The sequence below is a fragment of the Lepisma saccharinum genome, chromosome 23 (genome assembly GCF_977018435.1).
Source record: "Lepisma saccharinum chromosome 23, izLepSacc3.1, whole genome shotgun sequence".
NCBI lineage: Eukaryota > Metazoa > Arthropoda > Insecta > Zygentoma > Lepismatidae > Lepisma > Lepisma saccharinum.
The window spans coordinates 22502498-22522838 of NC_139251.1; the positions used below are offsets into that span (position 1 = coordinate 22502498).

Here is a 20341-nt window from a genome sequence, read left to right on the forward strand (position 1 = left end):
CTTCAGCACTGGTACCCATTAATGATCCAATACAAAGCCTGACAAAACCACTATAAGCACTATACGTTTCCGTCTGCTGAATCCGAAACACAATAGTATGCAAGCTCTACCTCATACTTATGTTACGTATAACACCAAGCAAGTTAATACACAAAATAGCGAAGAACTCGATCATACTTGATTCGGAATTGGGCCCTACAATGGCGGCATTTGCACACTCGCACTCAATATACGGTCATTTATCTGTGAGAAATATTAACAATTCGATCGGCATTTGTCTTGTAAGAAAACAAGAAAGGAAGGGCTGTGGTTTTGTTTTGTCTAATATAAGTTCAGTGTATTTGTGGTTTCCTTAGTCTTTCAGTTGTTCACTGACAAAATGTAAACTAAAGTACGTATTGTTGGTGACAGTGTTGTGTACTTCACAGTATTCCGTGTAGCCTAGAAGAGCGTTTAGAAAATGGCGAGGCCCTTAGTTCCAAGCCAGCAGAAGCTGGCAGAGAAACTAAATATAATAAATGACAGAGGAGCTGGAATGTTGACAAGAATATATAACATTAAAAAAGCATGTGGTGATGCTAAATCCAAACCTGCATTTTTGTCTGATAAAACGTTGGAATCCTCTATCAAGTACATTGTAAGAAGGTTTCCAAATGTTGACATTAAGGGCTTGGGCCCCATAGCCCCAATCAAAAGTGAAATAATTAAATCTTTATCATTGTATTATTATACCTTTGTGGATCTTCTAGATTTTAAAGATCATGTTTGTGAGCTGCTTACCACGATGGATGCCTGTCAGGTGAATCTTGATATTACTCTCAATTTTGAATTGACAAAATCATATCTTGACTTAGTTACTACTTACGTCTGTCTTATGATACTCCTCTCAAGAGTAGAGGATAGAAAGGCAGTGTTGGGTCTTTTTAATGCTGCACATGAAATGGTTCACAACCAAAGTGATCCAAGTTTTCCACGGTTGGGCCATATGATTATGGATTATGATCCTCCTATAAAGAAACTGTCAGAAGAATTTGTACCACATACAAAGCTATTGTATGCTGCACTAATGTCATTACGAAGTGTTTATATAGCTAGAAACTTGCCAGCAGAGAAGTGGCGAGCAGAACAAAAGTTGAGCCTTGTAGCTAATCCTGGTCAATTCCTAAAAGCTTATCACACAGACACTATGTCTTGTGAGTATCTTTCGCTTGACACAATGGAAAAGTGGATAATATTTGGGTTTATGCTTTGCCATCAAGCATTGTCTCAAGAACATGCCAATAAACTTTGGTTAAGTGCATTAGAATCAAGTTGGGTTGTTGTTCTTTTTCGAGATGAAGTTTTATACTTTCATTCTTACATCCAGAGTTATTTTGATGGAATTAAGGGCTATTCCAAGAGGATATCTGAAGTGAAAGAGTGCTATAATCAAGCAGTGCAAAAATCTTCCCTTCTTCACCGTGAAAGAAGAAAATTTTTACGAACAGCCCTGAAAGAACTGGGTCTCCTTCTTACAGATCAACCTGGCCTTCTTGGACCCAAGGCTTTATTAATATTTATTGGTTTCTGTCTTGCAAGAGATGAGATTTTGTGGCTTCTAAGGCACAATGACAACCCTCCGCTGCAAAAAAGCAAAGGTAAAACAACAGAGGATCTGGTCGACCGTCAGTTACCAGAACTTCTGTTCCACATGGAAGAACTGAGGAATCTTGTCCGTAAATACAGTCAGGTAATGCAGAGATATTATGTACAATATCTAGCAGGATATGATGCAGTGTCTCTTAACCAAACAATACAGACACTTCAGGTGTGTCCTGAGGATGAAAGCATAATTTTGTCGTCCATGTCAAACACAGTTGCTAACCTTTCAGTTAAACAAGTGGAAGATAATGAGCTCTTTGACTTTCGAGGAATACGCCTTGATTGGTTCCGTCTCCAGGCGTACACATCAGTCAGCAAAGCGCCACTTTCATTAATAGAACACAGAGACCTTGCGTCACTGCTTGACACAGTGTCATTCCATACAAAAATGGTGGATTATTTGGATGAAATAATGGTGGAGACATCAGACTTATCTATATTTTGTTTTTACAGCAAGATCTTTGAAGACCAATTTCATATGTGTCTTGAATTCCCAGCTCAGAATCGATACATCGTAGCCTTTCCTTTAATATGTGGTCATTTCCAAAGCTGCACACATGAATTGTGTCCAGAAGAAAGACATCATATCAGAGAAAGAAGCCTGTCTGTGGTTAACATGTTTCTAGATGAAATGGCTAAGGAAGCTAAAAACATTATAACGACAATTTGCGACGAACAGTGTACAATGAGTGACAAACTGCTACCTAAACACTGTGCTATTCTAATCTCCCAAGTTGTTAATAGAAAGAAAAAGGATAAAAACAAGAAAGCTACACCAGAAATCGCAAAACCAGGAGCAGAGAGTTATAGGAAAACTAGGGAAGATCTTACTACAATGGATAAATTACATATGGCGTTGACAGAACTTTGCTTTGCCATTAATTACTGTTCCACTATTAATGTATGGGAATATACTTTTGCACCCAGAGAATATCTTCATCAGCATTTGGAGAATCGATTTTCACGTGCCTTGGTAGGCATGGTTATGTTTAACGCTGACACAAGTGAAATTGCAAAACCATCAGAGTTGTTAGTAAGTGTTCGAGCATACATGAATGTGTTACAGACCGTAGAAGATTATGTTCATATAGATATTACAAGAGTATTTAATAATGCTCTTTTGCAGCAAACCCAGCAAGTTGACAGTCATGGGGAAAAGACAGTTGCAGCCCTGTACACACAGTGGTATTCTGAGGTTCTACTGAGACGAGTGAGTGCCGGTAATATCTGCTTCTCCAACAGCCAGCGTGCTTTTGTTAGTTTGACTGCTGAAGGTGCAATTCCTTTTAACGCTGAGGAATTTTCAGATATAAACGAGCTGCGAGCGTTGGCTGAATTGATTGGTCCATATGGAATGAAGTTGCTGAACGAAACTCTCATGTGGCATATTGCAAGTCAAGTTCAAGAGCTGAAGAAACTGGTGGCAGGAAATAAAGAAGTACTTGTTGCACTGAGAACAAACTTCGATAAGCCAGAGGTCATGAAAGAGCAATTCAAGAAACTCCAACATGTAGATAATGTGCTACAACGCATGACAATTGTCGGTGTAATACTGTGTTTCCGACACCTCTCACAAAGTGCAGTTGTGGATGTACTTGAGGAGAGAATCCCCTTTCTGTTGAGCTCGGTGTGCGATTTCAGACTCCACTTCCCTAGCATGGAAGCAATGGTGGTGAACGAAATGGCATCAGCCGCAGGACTTACGTGTAAAGTGGACCCTACGCTCGTGACTGCACTTCGTAACCAGAAGAACGAAACCGATGAAGACGAGCACCTGCTTGCATGCCTGTTGATGGTATTTGTTGCAGTGTCCATCCCGAAACTCGCACGCAACGAAACATCATTCTATAGAGCATCGCTGGAAGGTCATGCAAACAACATCCACTGCATGGCGTCAGCAGTTAACAACATTTTTGGAGCCCTCTTCACCATTTGCGGACAAGGAGACATCGAAGACAGGATGAAGGAATTCTTGGCACTGGCATCATCAAGTTTACTGAGGCTGGGTCAAGAACCAGACAAGGAAGCTACAAAGAATCGGGAATCAGTGTATCTTCTCCTTGACCAGATCGTTCAAGAATCACCATTCCTAACAATGGATCTCCTGGAGTCATGCTTTCCATATGCATTGATTAGGAATGCCTACCATGCAGTTTATAAATTGGAACATGCACAAGGTTGAGAAAAGTGTGCAAGCTTGAATTGTTCAAGTTGTACCACATAACATATTGGTATTGTGATTGTGACTTTACTTACAAGTTGAAAATGTATCTTAAATGTGGTTATTTAAAAATAGAGTTACACAAGATCTTTGCTAGTGGTGGTACCATGTGATGTGCATTCAGGATCAGAAGTATAACAAAATTTAAAATACTGTATCTGCACATGAATTTGCATCCATAAGTGTCAACAAATTGCAAGTAACATTTTTTGAGAATATTTCTTGTATAACAGTTGGTATCTCTTGACCTGCAATGAAACTTTGTGTTCATGAAAAAAGTTCATGAAATTTACTTCGCAAGGACTATATACATTGTACTAAACTTTGACATACATCACACATCTCGGATAAATTGAACAGATTCTATTTTGCAGTGTTCATTGATAAAATGGTTTCTGATTTATTTATTTATGCTTGTGTTAGGACATGAATCGAATGGCAGTTGCATTTTCTTGGCAAATGATTAATATAACAATAATGAAAATATTGACAAGAACCAATCTCAGAGTTATTTAGTAAACATTTAGTAAACATAATATGACAATGAATTTTTTTGCTTTATTGTTTGATGTATGTACTATTAATGTGTTAAAAACTATCCAGAATGATACACAAGAGAAAAGGTTATGACAACAAATTTGTTATATTTCAGTTAACTTGTAGGTTCCATTGTTCTGCTTAGACATGCAAAGAGAAGGTGATAGATTTTTCTAATTGTTTATGTTCAAAACAGTCATACTATAGTAAAAGTTTGAATAGTATCTTGTCTTTGTGTCCAACGTTTCAACACATTAATGTATACTTTCCAAAAAGCTTAAAATGTTATTATTTTGTCTATGTTAATTCCTAGTTGGTCTTTGTAATAGGAAATTATTCATCTGTAGTGCACACTAGTACTGAAAGTGAAAATTGTTGTGTGTGTGGGGGAGGGGGGTGCTCCAGCCTTGAGGCTAGCTAGCCCAGTGTTTGATGTGGAGTTAACAAGACAGCTGGGGGATAGATTCCCCATCCACTTAGAGCACTATCAATCAATGTAGTACACATGTAATGCTACATATGCTTTTTGAACAAACTATTGAGTACATATTATATTGTATTATGGGTTGACACACAGGTATACATGCGAGGTATATTTTATATTTTTATATTTGTGCATTAATGAGGAAGTTATGGTCATAGAGATTTATTGGATATAGCTAAATGGTTTCAAGTGGAAAACGAGATTTATTGGATATAAATGGTTTCAAGTGGAAAAAGAGATTTATTGGATATAAATGGTTTCAAGTGGAAAATGTAGAAAGATTTGACTAAGATATTGAAAATTTACTTCTTACGTGTTGGTAATGTTTCATTATATGGTAAGAGTGAAAGTGATACTTGACAAGTACATTGTGAGAAAACCTGTATTATGTTCAACATTATGGACTAAAATGTTGGGACCTTAAGAATAATGTGTCACGATCACATTGAAGTAACGAAAACTTCAGCTAAGTGATATCCTAACATCATGAAGAATGAAGGAACAGAATTGAATATATTTAGTGGTTAGTTAATACATATTTTGAGTCATTCGGAATAATCAAGACATTATTCAGTGATGAATTTTGTGTTAACCTGGATATTTATATTTTTGCCATCACAATATTCGGAAAAGCTCTTGCAAACTAATAAGAATTTGTGCATTAGAAGTCAGACAAAATAAATAAATAATTTTTATCATGTTACAAAAATGTAATTGCTTGCAGATATGTATATCGTTTAAAATAAAATTTGCATGATACTTCAGAAGATTGAGCATATTAAATGGAGCACATGTTCAATACTTGAACTTGTGATTTTCATTGTGTGAACATCATGTTTTTTCTACGAATAGTATGTAATCAAGCTTGTTGCACTTGCACTTTTAGATTATTCATGCTTTATAGAAACTTTTGTAATTGCTTTAGTAAAAATGCTGATATATCATGTCTGAAGTAGTGTGAACTTGTGCATAATTATTTTTGTCATTCTCAAATGAATATAGTATGTACCTCATGAAATTATGTTCCCACTTTTCAAATTAAGCTTTACTGTTTATGATTATGTAATTTTCAGTAATAAATGGGAAATAGGGTTGTTTCTAACATAATTTATATATGTTCATAGCACTAGTACATACAGGGAGCTTTCAGACCAAAGTGACAGGTGGCACTTGTCTCTTGGAATCCAATCTTCAGAAATAAATTAACTTTTGAACTAAAGTGACACGTCACATTTTCTCAATGCCCTGCTTCATGTTGCCTCAGTCGGTTGTTCGTGCATGTGCAGTGAATGGCTTGCTTTAGACTGAAGGGGCCCATGTGACTTGCTGCTTGGGTTTGAAAGCTCCCTTACGGAGAATAATAATTTATGTGCATCTTCAGATGCTAGACAAAATTTTTTGTTTCAAATTTTTTATAATTATATTTATTATGTAGTTGAGACTATGTTTTACCTCTGAACTGAAGTTACATGTTTGTTTGTGCATGCACATTATAATCTACAATTCGTATATAAAAGGTATCATTACATTGCCAAAATACTTGTTGAAACTTCAAAACATGTAGACCTAGAGTAATAAACTTGTCAAGTGTGAGAATTATCATTTAGTGTGTGTACATTGTAGCTCTTATGCCTTATATCTGATATTACATATTGATTTGTGAACAATATTAATATTTTTGGAAGGTATTACTGCCTGACCTTACTTTCTTTTTAATTCCAAAATCGTTAAAATAAATTCTACAACCAAGTATAAAAACTTTAAGGAGCTAGATTTCGTGCTTGTATCGTAACCAGTGAGGTTGAAAGCAGAAACCAGCACTATGAATTACATATTGGGTTGATTCAATTGGAACTCAATGTCCTTGTCTGATACAAATGAGGCAATGTGACAACCACTTGTGTCAAGAAGAGATGTGCTGTTTATAATCTTAAGTACCGAATAGAATTAATCTTCATATTATATTTAGGTTAGTATGTACAGGGTGTGTATATTGTATCTACTTCAATTGACAACGAAAAGACGGCGAGTGCTTGTAGTAACTTTATAAATCTTCATTGCTCCGCCGTAGGGCCAGTTTGGACGAAGGCTTCCACCGCCACAATCTGCATATGGTATGCTAATTGCCTGACTCCCAACTCGCCACAGATGTGCATGTGCATTCTGGCAGGGTTGCCAACTCAAATTGGAAGATCAATTTGCACCACCCTGTAGGGCCTTTGGTACAAGAAGTCTTTAAGTTTGATCTCAAGGGAGATCCAAAAAGTTTCAATGTTGACCCAACATGGTGAGTTACTGGAAAGCAATGTTAGGAGATTCTACTGTCGAAAGCCAGAAGAGAGGTTTCTGTAACGTGATGCACTAACCATGCGTCACCCAACGAAAAGTCACTTGGTAGGCATTGGATCTCAAAAGGCCGTAGAGTTTAGTTTAGCTTTCGTTTTAACTACATGTATTTTTTAAATTAGTTTAAGGTTAGTATATTTCACTAACTTACCAGTTTCCTAAAAATAATGGTGGGCATTGACATTTTCACAAAAGCTGCTTTCAATTCAATTCAGTTTGTCAACTGACAACTAACACAGTGGAACCCCGATGTTACATTTTCCCGCATCCCAACATAACAAAATGTTATAAAATGTTTCTTTGATTTTATTTTCCCACATTTTAAGGTTTTTCAGCTTCGCACCTTGAAAAACTTAAAATTGGCGTTCCACTGCACAGACTAAAAAAAAATACATAAATGGCTGACATTTTTTTAAGTTTTGGGCATCTCTAAACATGCTTAATTTTTACACTTATACTTACCAGAATACTGCATTCAATAGTATATCCATGTTCATGATGGGATTTGAACCTGCAGAATTGCGAACAATTAAGAATCAAAATACATTGGGTTAATAAGGGGCAGTAGAAACAGAACTGTAGTACTAGACAAATTTTCCATCATCTTGCATGTGGACTTTATTTTGGACAATGAAAGGTTCCAATTGTTTCAATTGTGATGTAATGGGAGGTGGTAGAAGTGCTTGACTTTTAAATGTGCAGTTTCTGTTTCAATGCCTAATTTGAAATTAAGCTTACACATATAGGGAGAATTATTATTTTCCTCAAGGACTAAAAATGACAAATGAACAATTCTTTCTACAAAAGTGAAACTCGTACCAGTGAATATTTCGGTACCCTATTCAACTCTGAAGTCCTGATGATGTCTAGAATATATGCACACTAACAGTTGGGCTGAAAAGTTCGTAGGCTAACATAGTAAAAAATATTTTTTTTAACAAAATTCAATTTTATTATTCAATATAGTTGCCTTCGAGGGCGATACAACGATTATAGTGGTCATACAATTTTTCGATGCCATTTTTATAGTACGATTTCTCTTTAGCCTCAAAATAGGCCTCAGTTTCGGCGATTACCTCTTCATCAGTGCTACATTTCTTTCCAGCGAGCATTCTTTTAAGGTCTGCAAACAGGAAAAAGTCACTGGGGGCCAGATCTGGAGAATATGGTGGATGGGGAAGCAATTCGTAGTCTAATTCATATAATTTTGCCATCGTTTTCATTGATTTGTGACACGGTGCATTGTCTTGATGAAACATCACTTTTTGCTTCTTCAAATGGGGACGTTTATTCGTGATTTCATCCTTTAAACGCTCCAACAATGCTATGTAATAATCGCTGTTGATGGTCTGGCCCTTTTTGAGGTAATCGATGAATATAATACCATGCGCATCCCAGAATACTGATGCCATAACCTTGCCAGCCGACTGTTGCGTCTTTCCACGCTTTGGATTCGGTTCATCACGTGCAGTCCACTCGGCTGACTGTCAATTGGACTCTGGAGTGTAGTTATGGAGCCATGTTTCATCCATTGTAATATATCGACGGAAAAATTCGTGTTTATTACGGTTGAATATCGCTAAACATTGCTCCGAATCATCAAAACGTTGTTGCTTTTGATCGATTGTGAGCACACACGGCACCCCTTTTGCACACAGCTTTCGCATGTTCAAATATTCATGCACAATATGTCCAACACGTTCCTTTGATATTTTTAAAGTCTCAGCTATCTCGATCAACTTCACTTTACGATCATTTAAAATTATTTTGTGGACTTTTTTGATGTTTTCGTCGGTAACAGCCTCTTTGGGGCGTCCACTGCGTGCATCGTCTTCGATGCTCATTTCGCCTCGTTTAAATTTAGCAAACCACTTCTCAACGGTTGATTTTCCTGGTGCAGAGTCCGAATAATGTTTATCAAGCCAAGCCTTGGCTTCAACAGTATTTTTTTTCGCCAAAAAGCAATGCTTTATTAACACACGAAATTCTTTTTTATCCATTTTTTCACAACAAAAGCTGCTTCACTCACAATGCTATATCTCACGAACTAATTATCCGGCAGCTGTGCAATTTATACACGTATCTTTTGAAGGTTAGTACTAAGTAAAAATCACATGGATTTAATTCTAGTAACGCCATCTATGAGTCAGCCTACGATCTTTTCAGCCCAACTGTTATGAACATGACCGTATAAACTGATCAAAACAACAAAATGAGACATTACTTACGTGAAATTTCATATTTCCACGTTGCACAATTGGCCCAGCCCCCCAACCACCACCTGACAACAGGAAGCAGAAAGCACAGCAGACGATGCAAACCAGGATACACATGCCAGTACCGCCGAATGGGAGAGATTGCAACACACCGCCTGGGAACACATACAGCAGTGACGCCATACCCTTAGTGAATGAAGACAGATGGTCTTTGAAATTAATAGGATATAACCATTAAATTGTGCAACGTGGAAATATGAAATTTCAAAATTCCACGTAATTTTAAACCGCGTTTACTGCGTCCATAATGAAAATGACACATTGTTTATAATTCTACCATTATTAGTTGAGGTGATATTGCATTTTATATTTAAGAGTGCTGATGTCACTGAAAGCTATGGCATCTAAAAGCTTAACCTCAAAATACAACGAGGCTAATTACATGCTTGGAGTCAACTGATTTGTTTATATTTTTCGTATGCCATGTGCACACAGTTGTATTTCACTTTTTTACCACTTTTTGCTAATCATGATGATGAAACTAATAAAGGAAACACTTGTGTCCATTCCAGGCCCAAGGGCAGAAAGTCTATTTTGCTGGCAGTCCAATGCCAAGGGATCCTGGATTCGAATCCCAGCCTGAGCATGGGTGTTCTTTTTCAGTGTGTCTTCATCATATCATCACTCATCTTCGAGGTTAGCTAACAGTGGCAGAACAGAGAAATAAAATAAATCAACCAAGGGCAGAGGTGGCGAGCATCTGTCCCACCCAAATGTGAGCTTGTATAGAAATTGCCACTGGAAACCATGTGATTTCAGAACATTTATTTGGTATTGTCACACATGCCACTTTGGAGCAAAAAGTTAAGAAATACATTTAGTGACTGATTTTTTTTTGAGGGGGAGGGAGGGGGCTCCTATGAAGTCTGTACAATATACAAAAACAAGTGTTCTCAGGTTACCAGTACAGTTGTTCAAATCACATTGCCAAGAAAGCTACAATTCCACATAAAACATGTATTATACACTTTTTTCATGTGAGTTAAGGAGGTGTCAAAATAAAATACTAATTTTCTTTCATAATTAGTTTATCTAAAAATCAAATATATTCAGAAACTTGCATTGTGCAATATCACACGTTATACTTTCATTTTTGAAAGTATTTAATATTAGTAATTTACAATTAAGATTATATACACACATCATATACATAATATTCATGATTGCTATCATGTAGAACAAGTGCTAATGCAGAGTAACTATAAAAAAAGTTCTACAATTCTGAAAAAAAAACCCTGAGATACTATATATATATATATATATTTTTTTTTTTCTTAATCTCCTAAACATCTTAGTGACATAACTTAAATACGATTCAATCCCACTTTATTTTTACTCACAAAAATATATTTACTTTAACTTTGGTATGGAAAGAAATATATTTAGCTAAATTTGCATTGCATTGCTTAATACATTATATTCGAACATCACTTCTAATGACAATCACAATTTGGCACAGACCATCACAATCACACACACTCTTAAATTCACAATTTATTTCGCATGTGACATGCTTCTCATTTTTGAAAATAATTTTGACTAATGCATTACAAATGCAAAAGTCTCAAACAGGCATTTCCAAGAAAAATAATTCAGCCTTTTTTTTTTTAGCTATGCACAAACTCAAAGCTTTGTAGCACTTGGTAAACGTTAAGCAAAATTATATGACTAGGACTTCTTCTTTTTTGATAATAAATTTGTGCTAATGAATAAGGCTTTCATCACAACAGTGACCATACTCCACCCATATACCCCCCCCCCATGCATTCACACACATATACGAAAAGTAATAAACTATACACACAAGTCTTTTTTTTTAGCTTTGTCATTATACTCTAATACCTTTTCATCGCAAAATACAGTGCAAGTTTTGTGCATTTTCATTTAACATTCATGTAATCTTTATTTTACTCGCACTATATTTCCCGCCTCCTAAATTATGTTGCACCTGCTTGCTTGCCCACAACTACACTAACTTTCCTTCAGTTGGCAGTCAACCAAAATATATGTATGTGCTAAATCTATGACAAGAATATCCTATGAATTATATAATGATGGTCTGTAGCATCTTTTTTTACTGCCTAAATCACTGGTAATAAAAGAAAAAACTTCCACAATACAAACATTGAAGTATTTTTTTACACTGAGATGTATTAGCCCAAAACTATCAAAATTCATTGTAAGTTTTGTACTCGTATGTAATAAACAATCTGTATCACTATGAAATTCAAAGTCTTATTGTGGCAAGCATAACAAGTATCACATAATCCTGCTTTGCAGTTTATAACGTCATTCTTAATATTGCATCTCATGAGATTTGAGCTTTGCGTAATACTTTAAAAAAATTGGCAAAAAAAAATCATCTTACAATTATATCAATATTGTACTTATTTTTGCATTCTCAAGGCATCCCTTTCTGTGACAGGTGAAATGTTTTCTTAAATGCATGGACTTAAAGCTACTGTGCACGTAAGTCATCACCTCCCTGTTACCATAATCAGCAAATCCATTGCGATACTAACACAATGTCTCCAAATTGGCATGAATTATCCCTTGAGTCCAGATTCGCTTTCGGATTCCGCCTCGTTTTCAGAATATGAAAAGGATCCACTCATTCTCATACCAGCCACATTATTCTGCAAACAGAAATAAAGATCTTTCTAATTTCATGTGTTACGACAATCAGGGTCTGTATACATGAGCATCAGAAAAGTGATTCAGCACTGATAGTACACTACAGCCTAGTTTAACCGAATTTGATGGGACCGATGGTGCTTCGGTTGAACGAAAATTCGGTTAAACCGGAATAAAGGTTTTTTGATATACATACAGTACGTACAGTATTTTGATATACACTACATATGTATTTCAGCGTGTAGGTATAAACAAAAAGCCTACAATAATACGTAGTCATTTAACTCCCAAGAAATGAATTACAGTAACATTAAGGCTCTGGTACAAAAAGCCGTACAACTAAAAACAATAAAGTTTAATTCAGCTTGTGGAAAAAAATTGATATTTTCTTTTGCTTAAGATTAGACCAAAAGAAAAAAAGTGCTTCGTCGGTGCTCCCGCGTAAAACATGGTTGCGCACAAGTAACGGCTTTTTTTAGTGATTCGGTTAACCAGGAAATTTGGTTAATTGGGATTCGGTTAAACGGGACTGCAGTGTATTTGAAATTAGTAGTCATTTAAGTTGTAAAATGTGACAGTAAATTATATTTTCATGTTTACCAGTTAGGTAGTGTTAATTATTCTAATACGGAGGGATGAATGTGGGTTATACAGTTCAATATTATGCATCCTTCATCAGTCAACTGTTTTTCATCTCTCTTTAGATCCAAATATAATCCTGCTCTTTTAGGTATATTAAGTGAGACTGACTTTTCTAATAGTATACATCCTATAACTTTCTGCAGCCAAACTCACGTGAACTAAAATAAAACCTTGTTAGAGAAATTGGAGGAAATATGGTGTCGCAGATGTTATGAAATTTGTGAAATGTGTTTGCAGCTGGAAATCTTGATATATATATATATTGAGTTATGTATATAAAAGAAAGTACATAGTAGACATTTTTACTTTTGAAAATATTCTTCAATTCAATATGAAAAAAACCCTGTGTCATGGGTGTTGTTATAATTGTTTTGTTAAGTGTGTCACAAATCATCTACAAATTTGAGTCCAATACCAAATAGACATGTTAAGAACAAAAGTGAAAGAATAAACTCGTTGGATCCATAAAATTTGATATCTTTTGAATATGTTAAACTAAAAAAAAAATTGGTTAATTAAGAAAAACATTTTTCCCATTCCCACTTTTCATGGATTTGCTCATTAATAACAATAAATATGTTCTAATACAGTACCTTGTAGTCGTGCATTGTTGATGGCTCGGACACATAACCACCAACTTCTTGAGCTTCTTCATCATCAGCCTCATAATCATCCTCAGATTCATCTGCAACAGATAAGTACAATTTTAAACATGTACGAAATGCTTACTGATTCCTGTAAGAGTACTGATGTAAAATTTACAGATACTGACAGTAACATTTCACAATGAATGTAAATGATTCATTTACTTTGGGCACTCTCAAGAATCTACTGTTACACGGGTTGGTGAACCGCTGATGTACGCTTTGGCATTCCATTTCACCGGTGTTCACCAATGCTTTCACCATCAAAGCTTTTAACTTTTAAAAGGCAAGGCTTATGTCAGTAAGCCAAGGTCGATTGAGGAACTGAAAGACAACCTGTGACATACCATCATCATCCCTATTACGTCACCTTATGATGACTGTGGTTGCATATTGTTAGTTACTCTTACACATAGCATTCCATTTAATATGCAATAACTATGCATGGAAAAATCAAGATGCCGTATGCCTGATTATTAATATTTTTAAGTATCAACAAATACCACAATCAATTACGTACCAGGTAGTCATAAATAAAGTTCCCCTACTCAAGGCCTCTGGGGCCTTTCGAAGCAATGAGTTGTGGTTAAACTTGGTATAGAGGTCATGGGTAAGCAAGTGCTGGAATCTGGTACAGAGTGAACAAGATCGTGGGAAGTGCTTCATGCAACCATTGATCAAGCTGTCTTATGCTTCCAAGGGGTCATTCACATTGACAGCACATGTACTGACATAAACTAAAAATAAAGTTCTGCATATCTGACTTCTGGCTGGGTTATTTCAGAACCACATTTTCACCTGGTGGTGAAATTTGAACTATTTTTTTTCCATTAGCATTTGCTTCCCCATGGTCTCCATAGCATCTATAGGACGTTTCATCGCAATCTGTTGCTTCGAGGACTTTGAGTAGGGGAATTTTAATTTTGACCACCTGCTATACCTAGGTATTGTACCCCCCAACAAAAGAACATTTAATACACTATTCAAGGAACACCATTTGATTATGGAACAAAGTTATTCCAGTGTACTGTAAGAACACTTACCAAGATAGGCCTTTCTGGAAACTTTGCACACCATCTGAGCCAAATCCGTGAAAGTGTAAGGGGTGACAGTTATATGAGGCTGGTTCACAGTCTTCTCCTTCAGTGAAATTGGCCTGAAAATTGGCAGGGCACCCGCTTTGAGAAGACCGGCAAAATATGTCTTTCCATGGTTATATCCAACATCCTTTAAATAAAACGGAAATATTGACAAACTTGAGACAACAGTTGTACAGGGTGTACATAAAGTCTGGTAACACTTTCAAAATTCTATTGTAAATTCTGGTAACACTTTCAAAATTATATTGTAAAGAAACTTATTAGCATTATAAATGACACAGCACATTAGTTGAACAAGAAAAGTCATAAGTTTTTTTGCATTGCAGTTGTTCCTTCTAGATCTATTTCTCGCAGCTAGATGGTGGCAAATTCAAGATGGTGTTTTTTGGAGCTAAAAATTCTTCTGTGCTACATTTTGATGAACAGAGATTGCAGCAGATGCCCAACAGAAATTTAGGAGCAAATGGAGGAAAGAAGCACCAAGCAGGAAGGCACTCTAATGTTGCTTCATCACTGAAAATTAACACATCCACAAATTATTCTTCTCTGCTGCAATTCAGAGCCAAACTGCCTTACTTTGTCTTGGGGATATAATTTTTACATTAACTGCAGTCTGAACGGTTCATGTACATTTTTTTATGCAAAACACTCCACACAGTCATTGGTGATATACCCAGCTCACATGAAGCTCTGCATGTAGAATTTCTAGGGCTCATTGTGAACGCTCCCTCACTCGTTCAATGTCACCTTCACCCAACCACTTCCTTCCTTCAAACACAAGCACCTGGTTGTTACAAATTTCCGATGCCAATCGTAGATTCCCCAATTCCCTTCCTGCTTGATTCTTCTTTCCTGTATTTGCTCCCAAATCCCTGTTGGACATATCTGTAGCACTCTTTTCTTTATCAAAATGTAGCGCACATTTTTTTTTTTCATTTCCAGAAAGCACCATCTTGAGAAATGAAACTACAGGAAGCAACTGCAATACAAAAAAAACAAAAAAACTTACAACATTACTGGGAATAATGGCTATAATTCTTACAATAATTCAATGATGACGAGATATTTCACGAGAAGGAACATATCAAGGATTACATACAAGTCAAGTCATAATAGGTCTACGATGGGGCATAATTCTATTTATTATTTCAGAAGTATTATTTTTTGTATCATTCTTTTGGTCATTTTTCCACAGAAGCCTATCCCCATCAATTGTTACCCAAAGTGTTCCTAGACTTTATGTACACACTGTATTTTTAAAAAATATTCACTGTAATGAGCTGCAATATTGCAATGAGAAAAATAAAAATAACAAAAGGAATTGCGAATAACCTGCATGCTTGAAAAAATTTCTAGTACTATTGAATACACAAAATATTAGTGTGTGTTTACCTATGGGTGGATCTTCTATAAATGAATGACAAAGTATACGTAAGAATAGCAGATACAGTGTTACATCTATAACTAATGCTTATTCCGATCTTACCAATCCCTGTCAACAACAATGCATTAACATTTTATTAATAATACATCAGTGGCATGCGGTGACATTTAAACTAGGGTACGCAACATGGGCCAACCGAAATGAATTATGGAGGCCAGAAACCCCTCCCAGGCCATCATGTTATTCAGGAAATAACTTTTTTCTACAATTTTATAATGGGAAATTTCTCATCCTTGTATCAATATCCAAATGTAACGAGGTAAAATATATGTATGATATTTTATATTCGCAAATATATTCTGATAGTAGCTACGTAGAGTCCAACAATTTGACTTCGATTATTTCCTTCATGCAGTGCGATGAACATTGAACGGGAAGGAAATGGCACAATCATTTTCCGTCCTTTCAAATTTCATGTAACAAATTTGATAAATCTCAGTATCCTCTACTATTTCACACCTTTCGCAGAGGAAACCAATGAATAAGGCCAACAATAAAGTTTCCTTGTTTTTCTACTCAGTCAATCACTCTGTAGAGATTTTTTTTTCTTCTTCTCAAAAATCAAAATGCCTAATATACTGCTTACCATCCTTCACAACTCCTGCCTGAAACAATTTTTCCAAATCAGGAACAGACCTTCCATTTCGGATTGTTTACACTTTTTTCGTAAATTCCGAAAATCCCTTCTCCAGTATGTCATCAATAACTCCCGGTCCCCCTATTTTATCACTTCACAACACCGACAAACAATAGAGATCCTGTAATGTAAATAATATGAACGAAACACTCGCTGCAAATTTCACACGACAGAAGAAAGCAAGTCAACCTCCCACGGTACGTTGTGTCCGGTCCGCTATGCCCGAAAACCACGCGTTCTTGTGGACGAATGAATCGGAGTTGCCAGTCGACAAAGTATTTTGTAGAAGGGAGATAATTAAGGACAAGTAGAAAATACATCAGCTTACATCCCAGAACACTTCAAAAGCTAAACTACCGTACATCACTTTGCAATGTCTTACGGGAGGGAGGGGGCTCATTCGAATCCCATTGTAAGCATTGTGTTTTATTATGTTTTTCTTTTATCATTCATTCATATCGTCGGGTCAACAATCAACACCCATGCTATGGAACTCAAAGGAAATGTTGATCCCGAAAGGAGATAAACAGATACTCTCATACTCTGAGAATTGTGCGAAACTTGCAAATAGTTCACATATTTTCCCCTCGACACAGTGATGACTGTCCATTCTGGTCCTCACCTCCCTATACGAAAAAAAAAACAAAAAAACTTGCTAGTGTAACCTCACATAAATATTTTATATGTGATAGTTTATGCGTATATTAAATATGATCTTCCACCACTACATATTCTTGCCCTCCTGACTGATTCCTGTATCACTTTTTATAATGTATTTTTATTGCAACCCAACAGTGATCTATCTACGCGTGGCTGCTAAATGCTAGTAAGCTAAGCATTCCAGAAAAAATATATGTTGACTACTGTCAACACTGCATACGCTGTCAAAATCTTGGGTACCCTCGATGCTTAGAACCGGGAAAGAAGTGAGAGAGGGGGTAAGCGCAGGCAGACCCAAACACGTGGTCGGGGCTTATATGAGCCAAAGGGGTTACCTTCCGAATTTCTACGGTACCAAGCAGAAGAAACAGTGTCTTTCTGCGGAAATCGGCAGGAACGCGGATTGGGTGGGTGCCAAAGTCACAATCGGGATCATTCGGGACTGCCTTCAGGAAGGCAGCAGCGTGTTCGTGCGGAAATCAGAATTTCTTGCAGTGGAACTGCTTTCGGAGCAATAATTGTTGAATTTTAATGTTCAGGGAAGACGAAAAAAAGGTTAATTTTTCTTACTGTGTTGTGGGTATGCAGTGCGTACCTTGCGTATCCTGAATGCACGCCGCTGTAATACATATTACCAGTGTTTTTTTTTTTTTGTCTTTCTGGCAGTATATGACTACATTGTACTGGGAACATACAATATTAAAACTAATAATTTATTTATATAAATATACACAAATGTGTGATTCTGTATGAATATACTGCAGAATATTTTAATAGATCTTATGCTTTGTATTAATATTGCTTGTGGCAACATACCAATCTCACGAATGACGAATCCTGGAACAATTTCTCACAGAAAAAATGCACTGTACAGCATGTAAGTATTCCACTGTAACTACCATGCCAATCGATCATAAAATTTTGCTTTAAAATATTAGCATATGAAATAATCAAAATACTAAACTTCTAGTTAATTTATTTGGCCAGCAATCATCTTTCTTGCAAAATACTGGCACCACTAAAGAAAAATAGCACATTTTGTGTAACTCCCAGGATATCTTTACTGCTGAGATGTTTCAAAGAGATAGCAATGTTAAGAGAAGGTTATGCCGTGAAGTTGCAAATGTGGAATGGAGAAAGACAAAATTATCATCTTAGACATACTATGTATTAAGTTGATATTTTTATTTTTTTTGAGCAGGGTCAAAGTACTGAACTTAAAGATGCAATGATATTTGTTGAAACTACTTATGCTAAAAGTACATATCACTATAACAAATGAGGGGAAAATACCTTTATCTCATCGAAACTGCCAAACTGCAAAGTCCTGTACTTGTCGATGGGTGGACGAATGTACTCACAATAGTTGCTGTTCTTCACCTCCTGTAAACACAATAACGATAAAGTAAATTTATCTGTATGTCAGAATGGTACTCAAAATAAAAAAAAAATATCATTAGGCTACTTTAAGTTGTTATTATTATTATTATAGAAGTCCACTTTATATTCATATCAGCTACTATGGACTGGACCAATACTTTAAAGTGGGAACTGAACTGTTGTGCCATAAATTTTCATCAGGAATCAAACTTGGAACCCCTTGTTCAGAGGGTGACAGCACTGGGGTGGCCCTGGGTGTGTTAAATCAAGAAATAAAAGCTGAAATAACACACATGATGATGCATATCGCATATTTCACCACAAATACACTGTTTGTGAAAATTGCAACACCAAGAAAGATACATGTGATTGAAATGAACTTTATACGACAGATTAGGTACATGCCAATACACAAATGATTAGGATTACAGAACTATACATGATCTCTGACGTTGAGAATTCAGTATGGTGTGAAGACCCCACATGCTGCAAACAGAGCCTCTACACGTAGTGGCATGGAAACAAAGAGGGCCAGGATATGTTCCTGGGAAATCTCCCTTCACGCGGTTTGTATGCGAGTCCAGAAGTGGTTGTGGAGGACCGTGACCGTGACGAACAAGTTGCCGACCAACCATATCCCAGACATGTTCGATGGGTGACATGTCAGGCGAACGTGCAGGCCAGGGAAGCGGTACCAATCGTTCTTCAAAGATGGCTTGCACGTTCCTCGCCACATGTGGCCGGGCATTGTCGTGCTGATATATGGCATGTGGAGTTGCCTGAAGGAGGGGCAGTACCTGTCTCTAAAACCTACCTGCTGTAGCGGTTGCTGTTTAGATTGCCTTCAATATGTAGGAGGCGAGATCGCATGTTGTATCCAATGGTGCCCCAAACCATCACATTTGGCGTTTGTCCTCTATGCTGCTCAACAATGCAGGCTGCTAGATTGTGTTCACCATGGTAACTTCTAACATGTATGTGGGCCATCACTGTAGGATAAGTTGAAGCGGGACTCATCCGAAAACACTACATTTTGCCACTCAGCACGCCAGCGACTGCCTTCACGTGCCCATTGCAGCCTGAGGCATTTGTGGTTTCTGGACAATGGAAACCGCTGCAATGGCATGCGTGCCACCAGTCCAGCCCGCAGCTGATGGCATCGAACCATCGATGCAGACAGGTCCACAGCCATTGCAGTGCTCCAGCGTCGAGCCAACACTGTAGACAAACCTGTACGGTCTGTTACAGCCATGCGGACAAGATGGCGGTCATCCCGTGTTGTGGTCACATTGCATGGTCCAGTACCCGTCCCTCGCTGCATACGACCCTCTTCTATCCACTGGTTCCACACACGCATCACTGTCGTAACAGCATGCCCTGTACGTGTTGAAATGCCACGGTATGAGAAACCCGCTTCCCGAAGACCAATCATTCTGCCCTGTTCGAACACACTCACTTGCTGATATTGCACCCTTTGACGTCGACGAGGCATACCGGCACTTGCTTTCACGTTTCCACTTCGTATGACGGCTCTTCACTGACTGAGCTTGGCGTAACACTGACCTTTCCAGTCACACAAGAGAGGGCGCTGCTGGGCCTACGTGTAAGCCATCTCTCTGCAATCCTAATAACTTATTGCTGGTACACTGTTCTACACATCCTCAGAGTTTGGATTCATTTGGGCCATTCTTTCTG

General features: G+C 37.1%; 2 protein-coding genes across 3 annotated transcripts in view; one reads left to right on the plus strand and one right to left on the minus strand.

Moving 5' to 3' along the window:
* Positions 1–260: 260 nt before the first annotated feature.
* On the plus strand, positions 261–6624 carry Hem (Nck associated protein 1 Hem). Its single transcript, XM_083109985.1, has one exon. The coding sequence runs from the start codon at positions 461–463 to the stop codon at positions 3821–3823; it is 3363 nt and encodes a 1120-aa protein (XP_082966111.1). The 5' UTR covers positions 261–460; the 3' UTR covers positions 3824–6624.
* A 3878-nt stretch (positions 6625–10502) lies between these two features.
* The window catches only part of sws (patatin like phospholipase domain containing sws), an 82168-nt gene continuing 72329 nt past the window's right edge, over positions 10503–20341 (minus strand). The window contains exons 24-27 of one of the 2 annotated variants that reach the window (XM_083110052.1): positions 18560–18649; positions 14469–14652; positions 13375–13466; positions 10503–12141 (exon numbers count right to left, since the gene is read on the minus strand). In XM_083110052.1, the coding sequence (XP_082966178.1) occupies positions 12052–12141; positions 13375–13466; positions 14469–14652; positions 18560–18649 (456 nt within the window). In that variant the 3' untranslated portion in view covers positions 10503–12051. The remainder of the gene's footprint in view (positions 12142–13374; positions 13467–14468; positions 14653–18559; positions 18650–20341) is intronic. The other variant, XM_083110051.1, reaches the window with a different exon arrangement.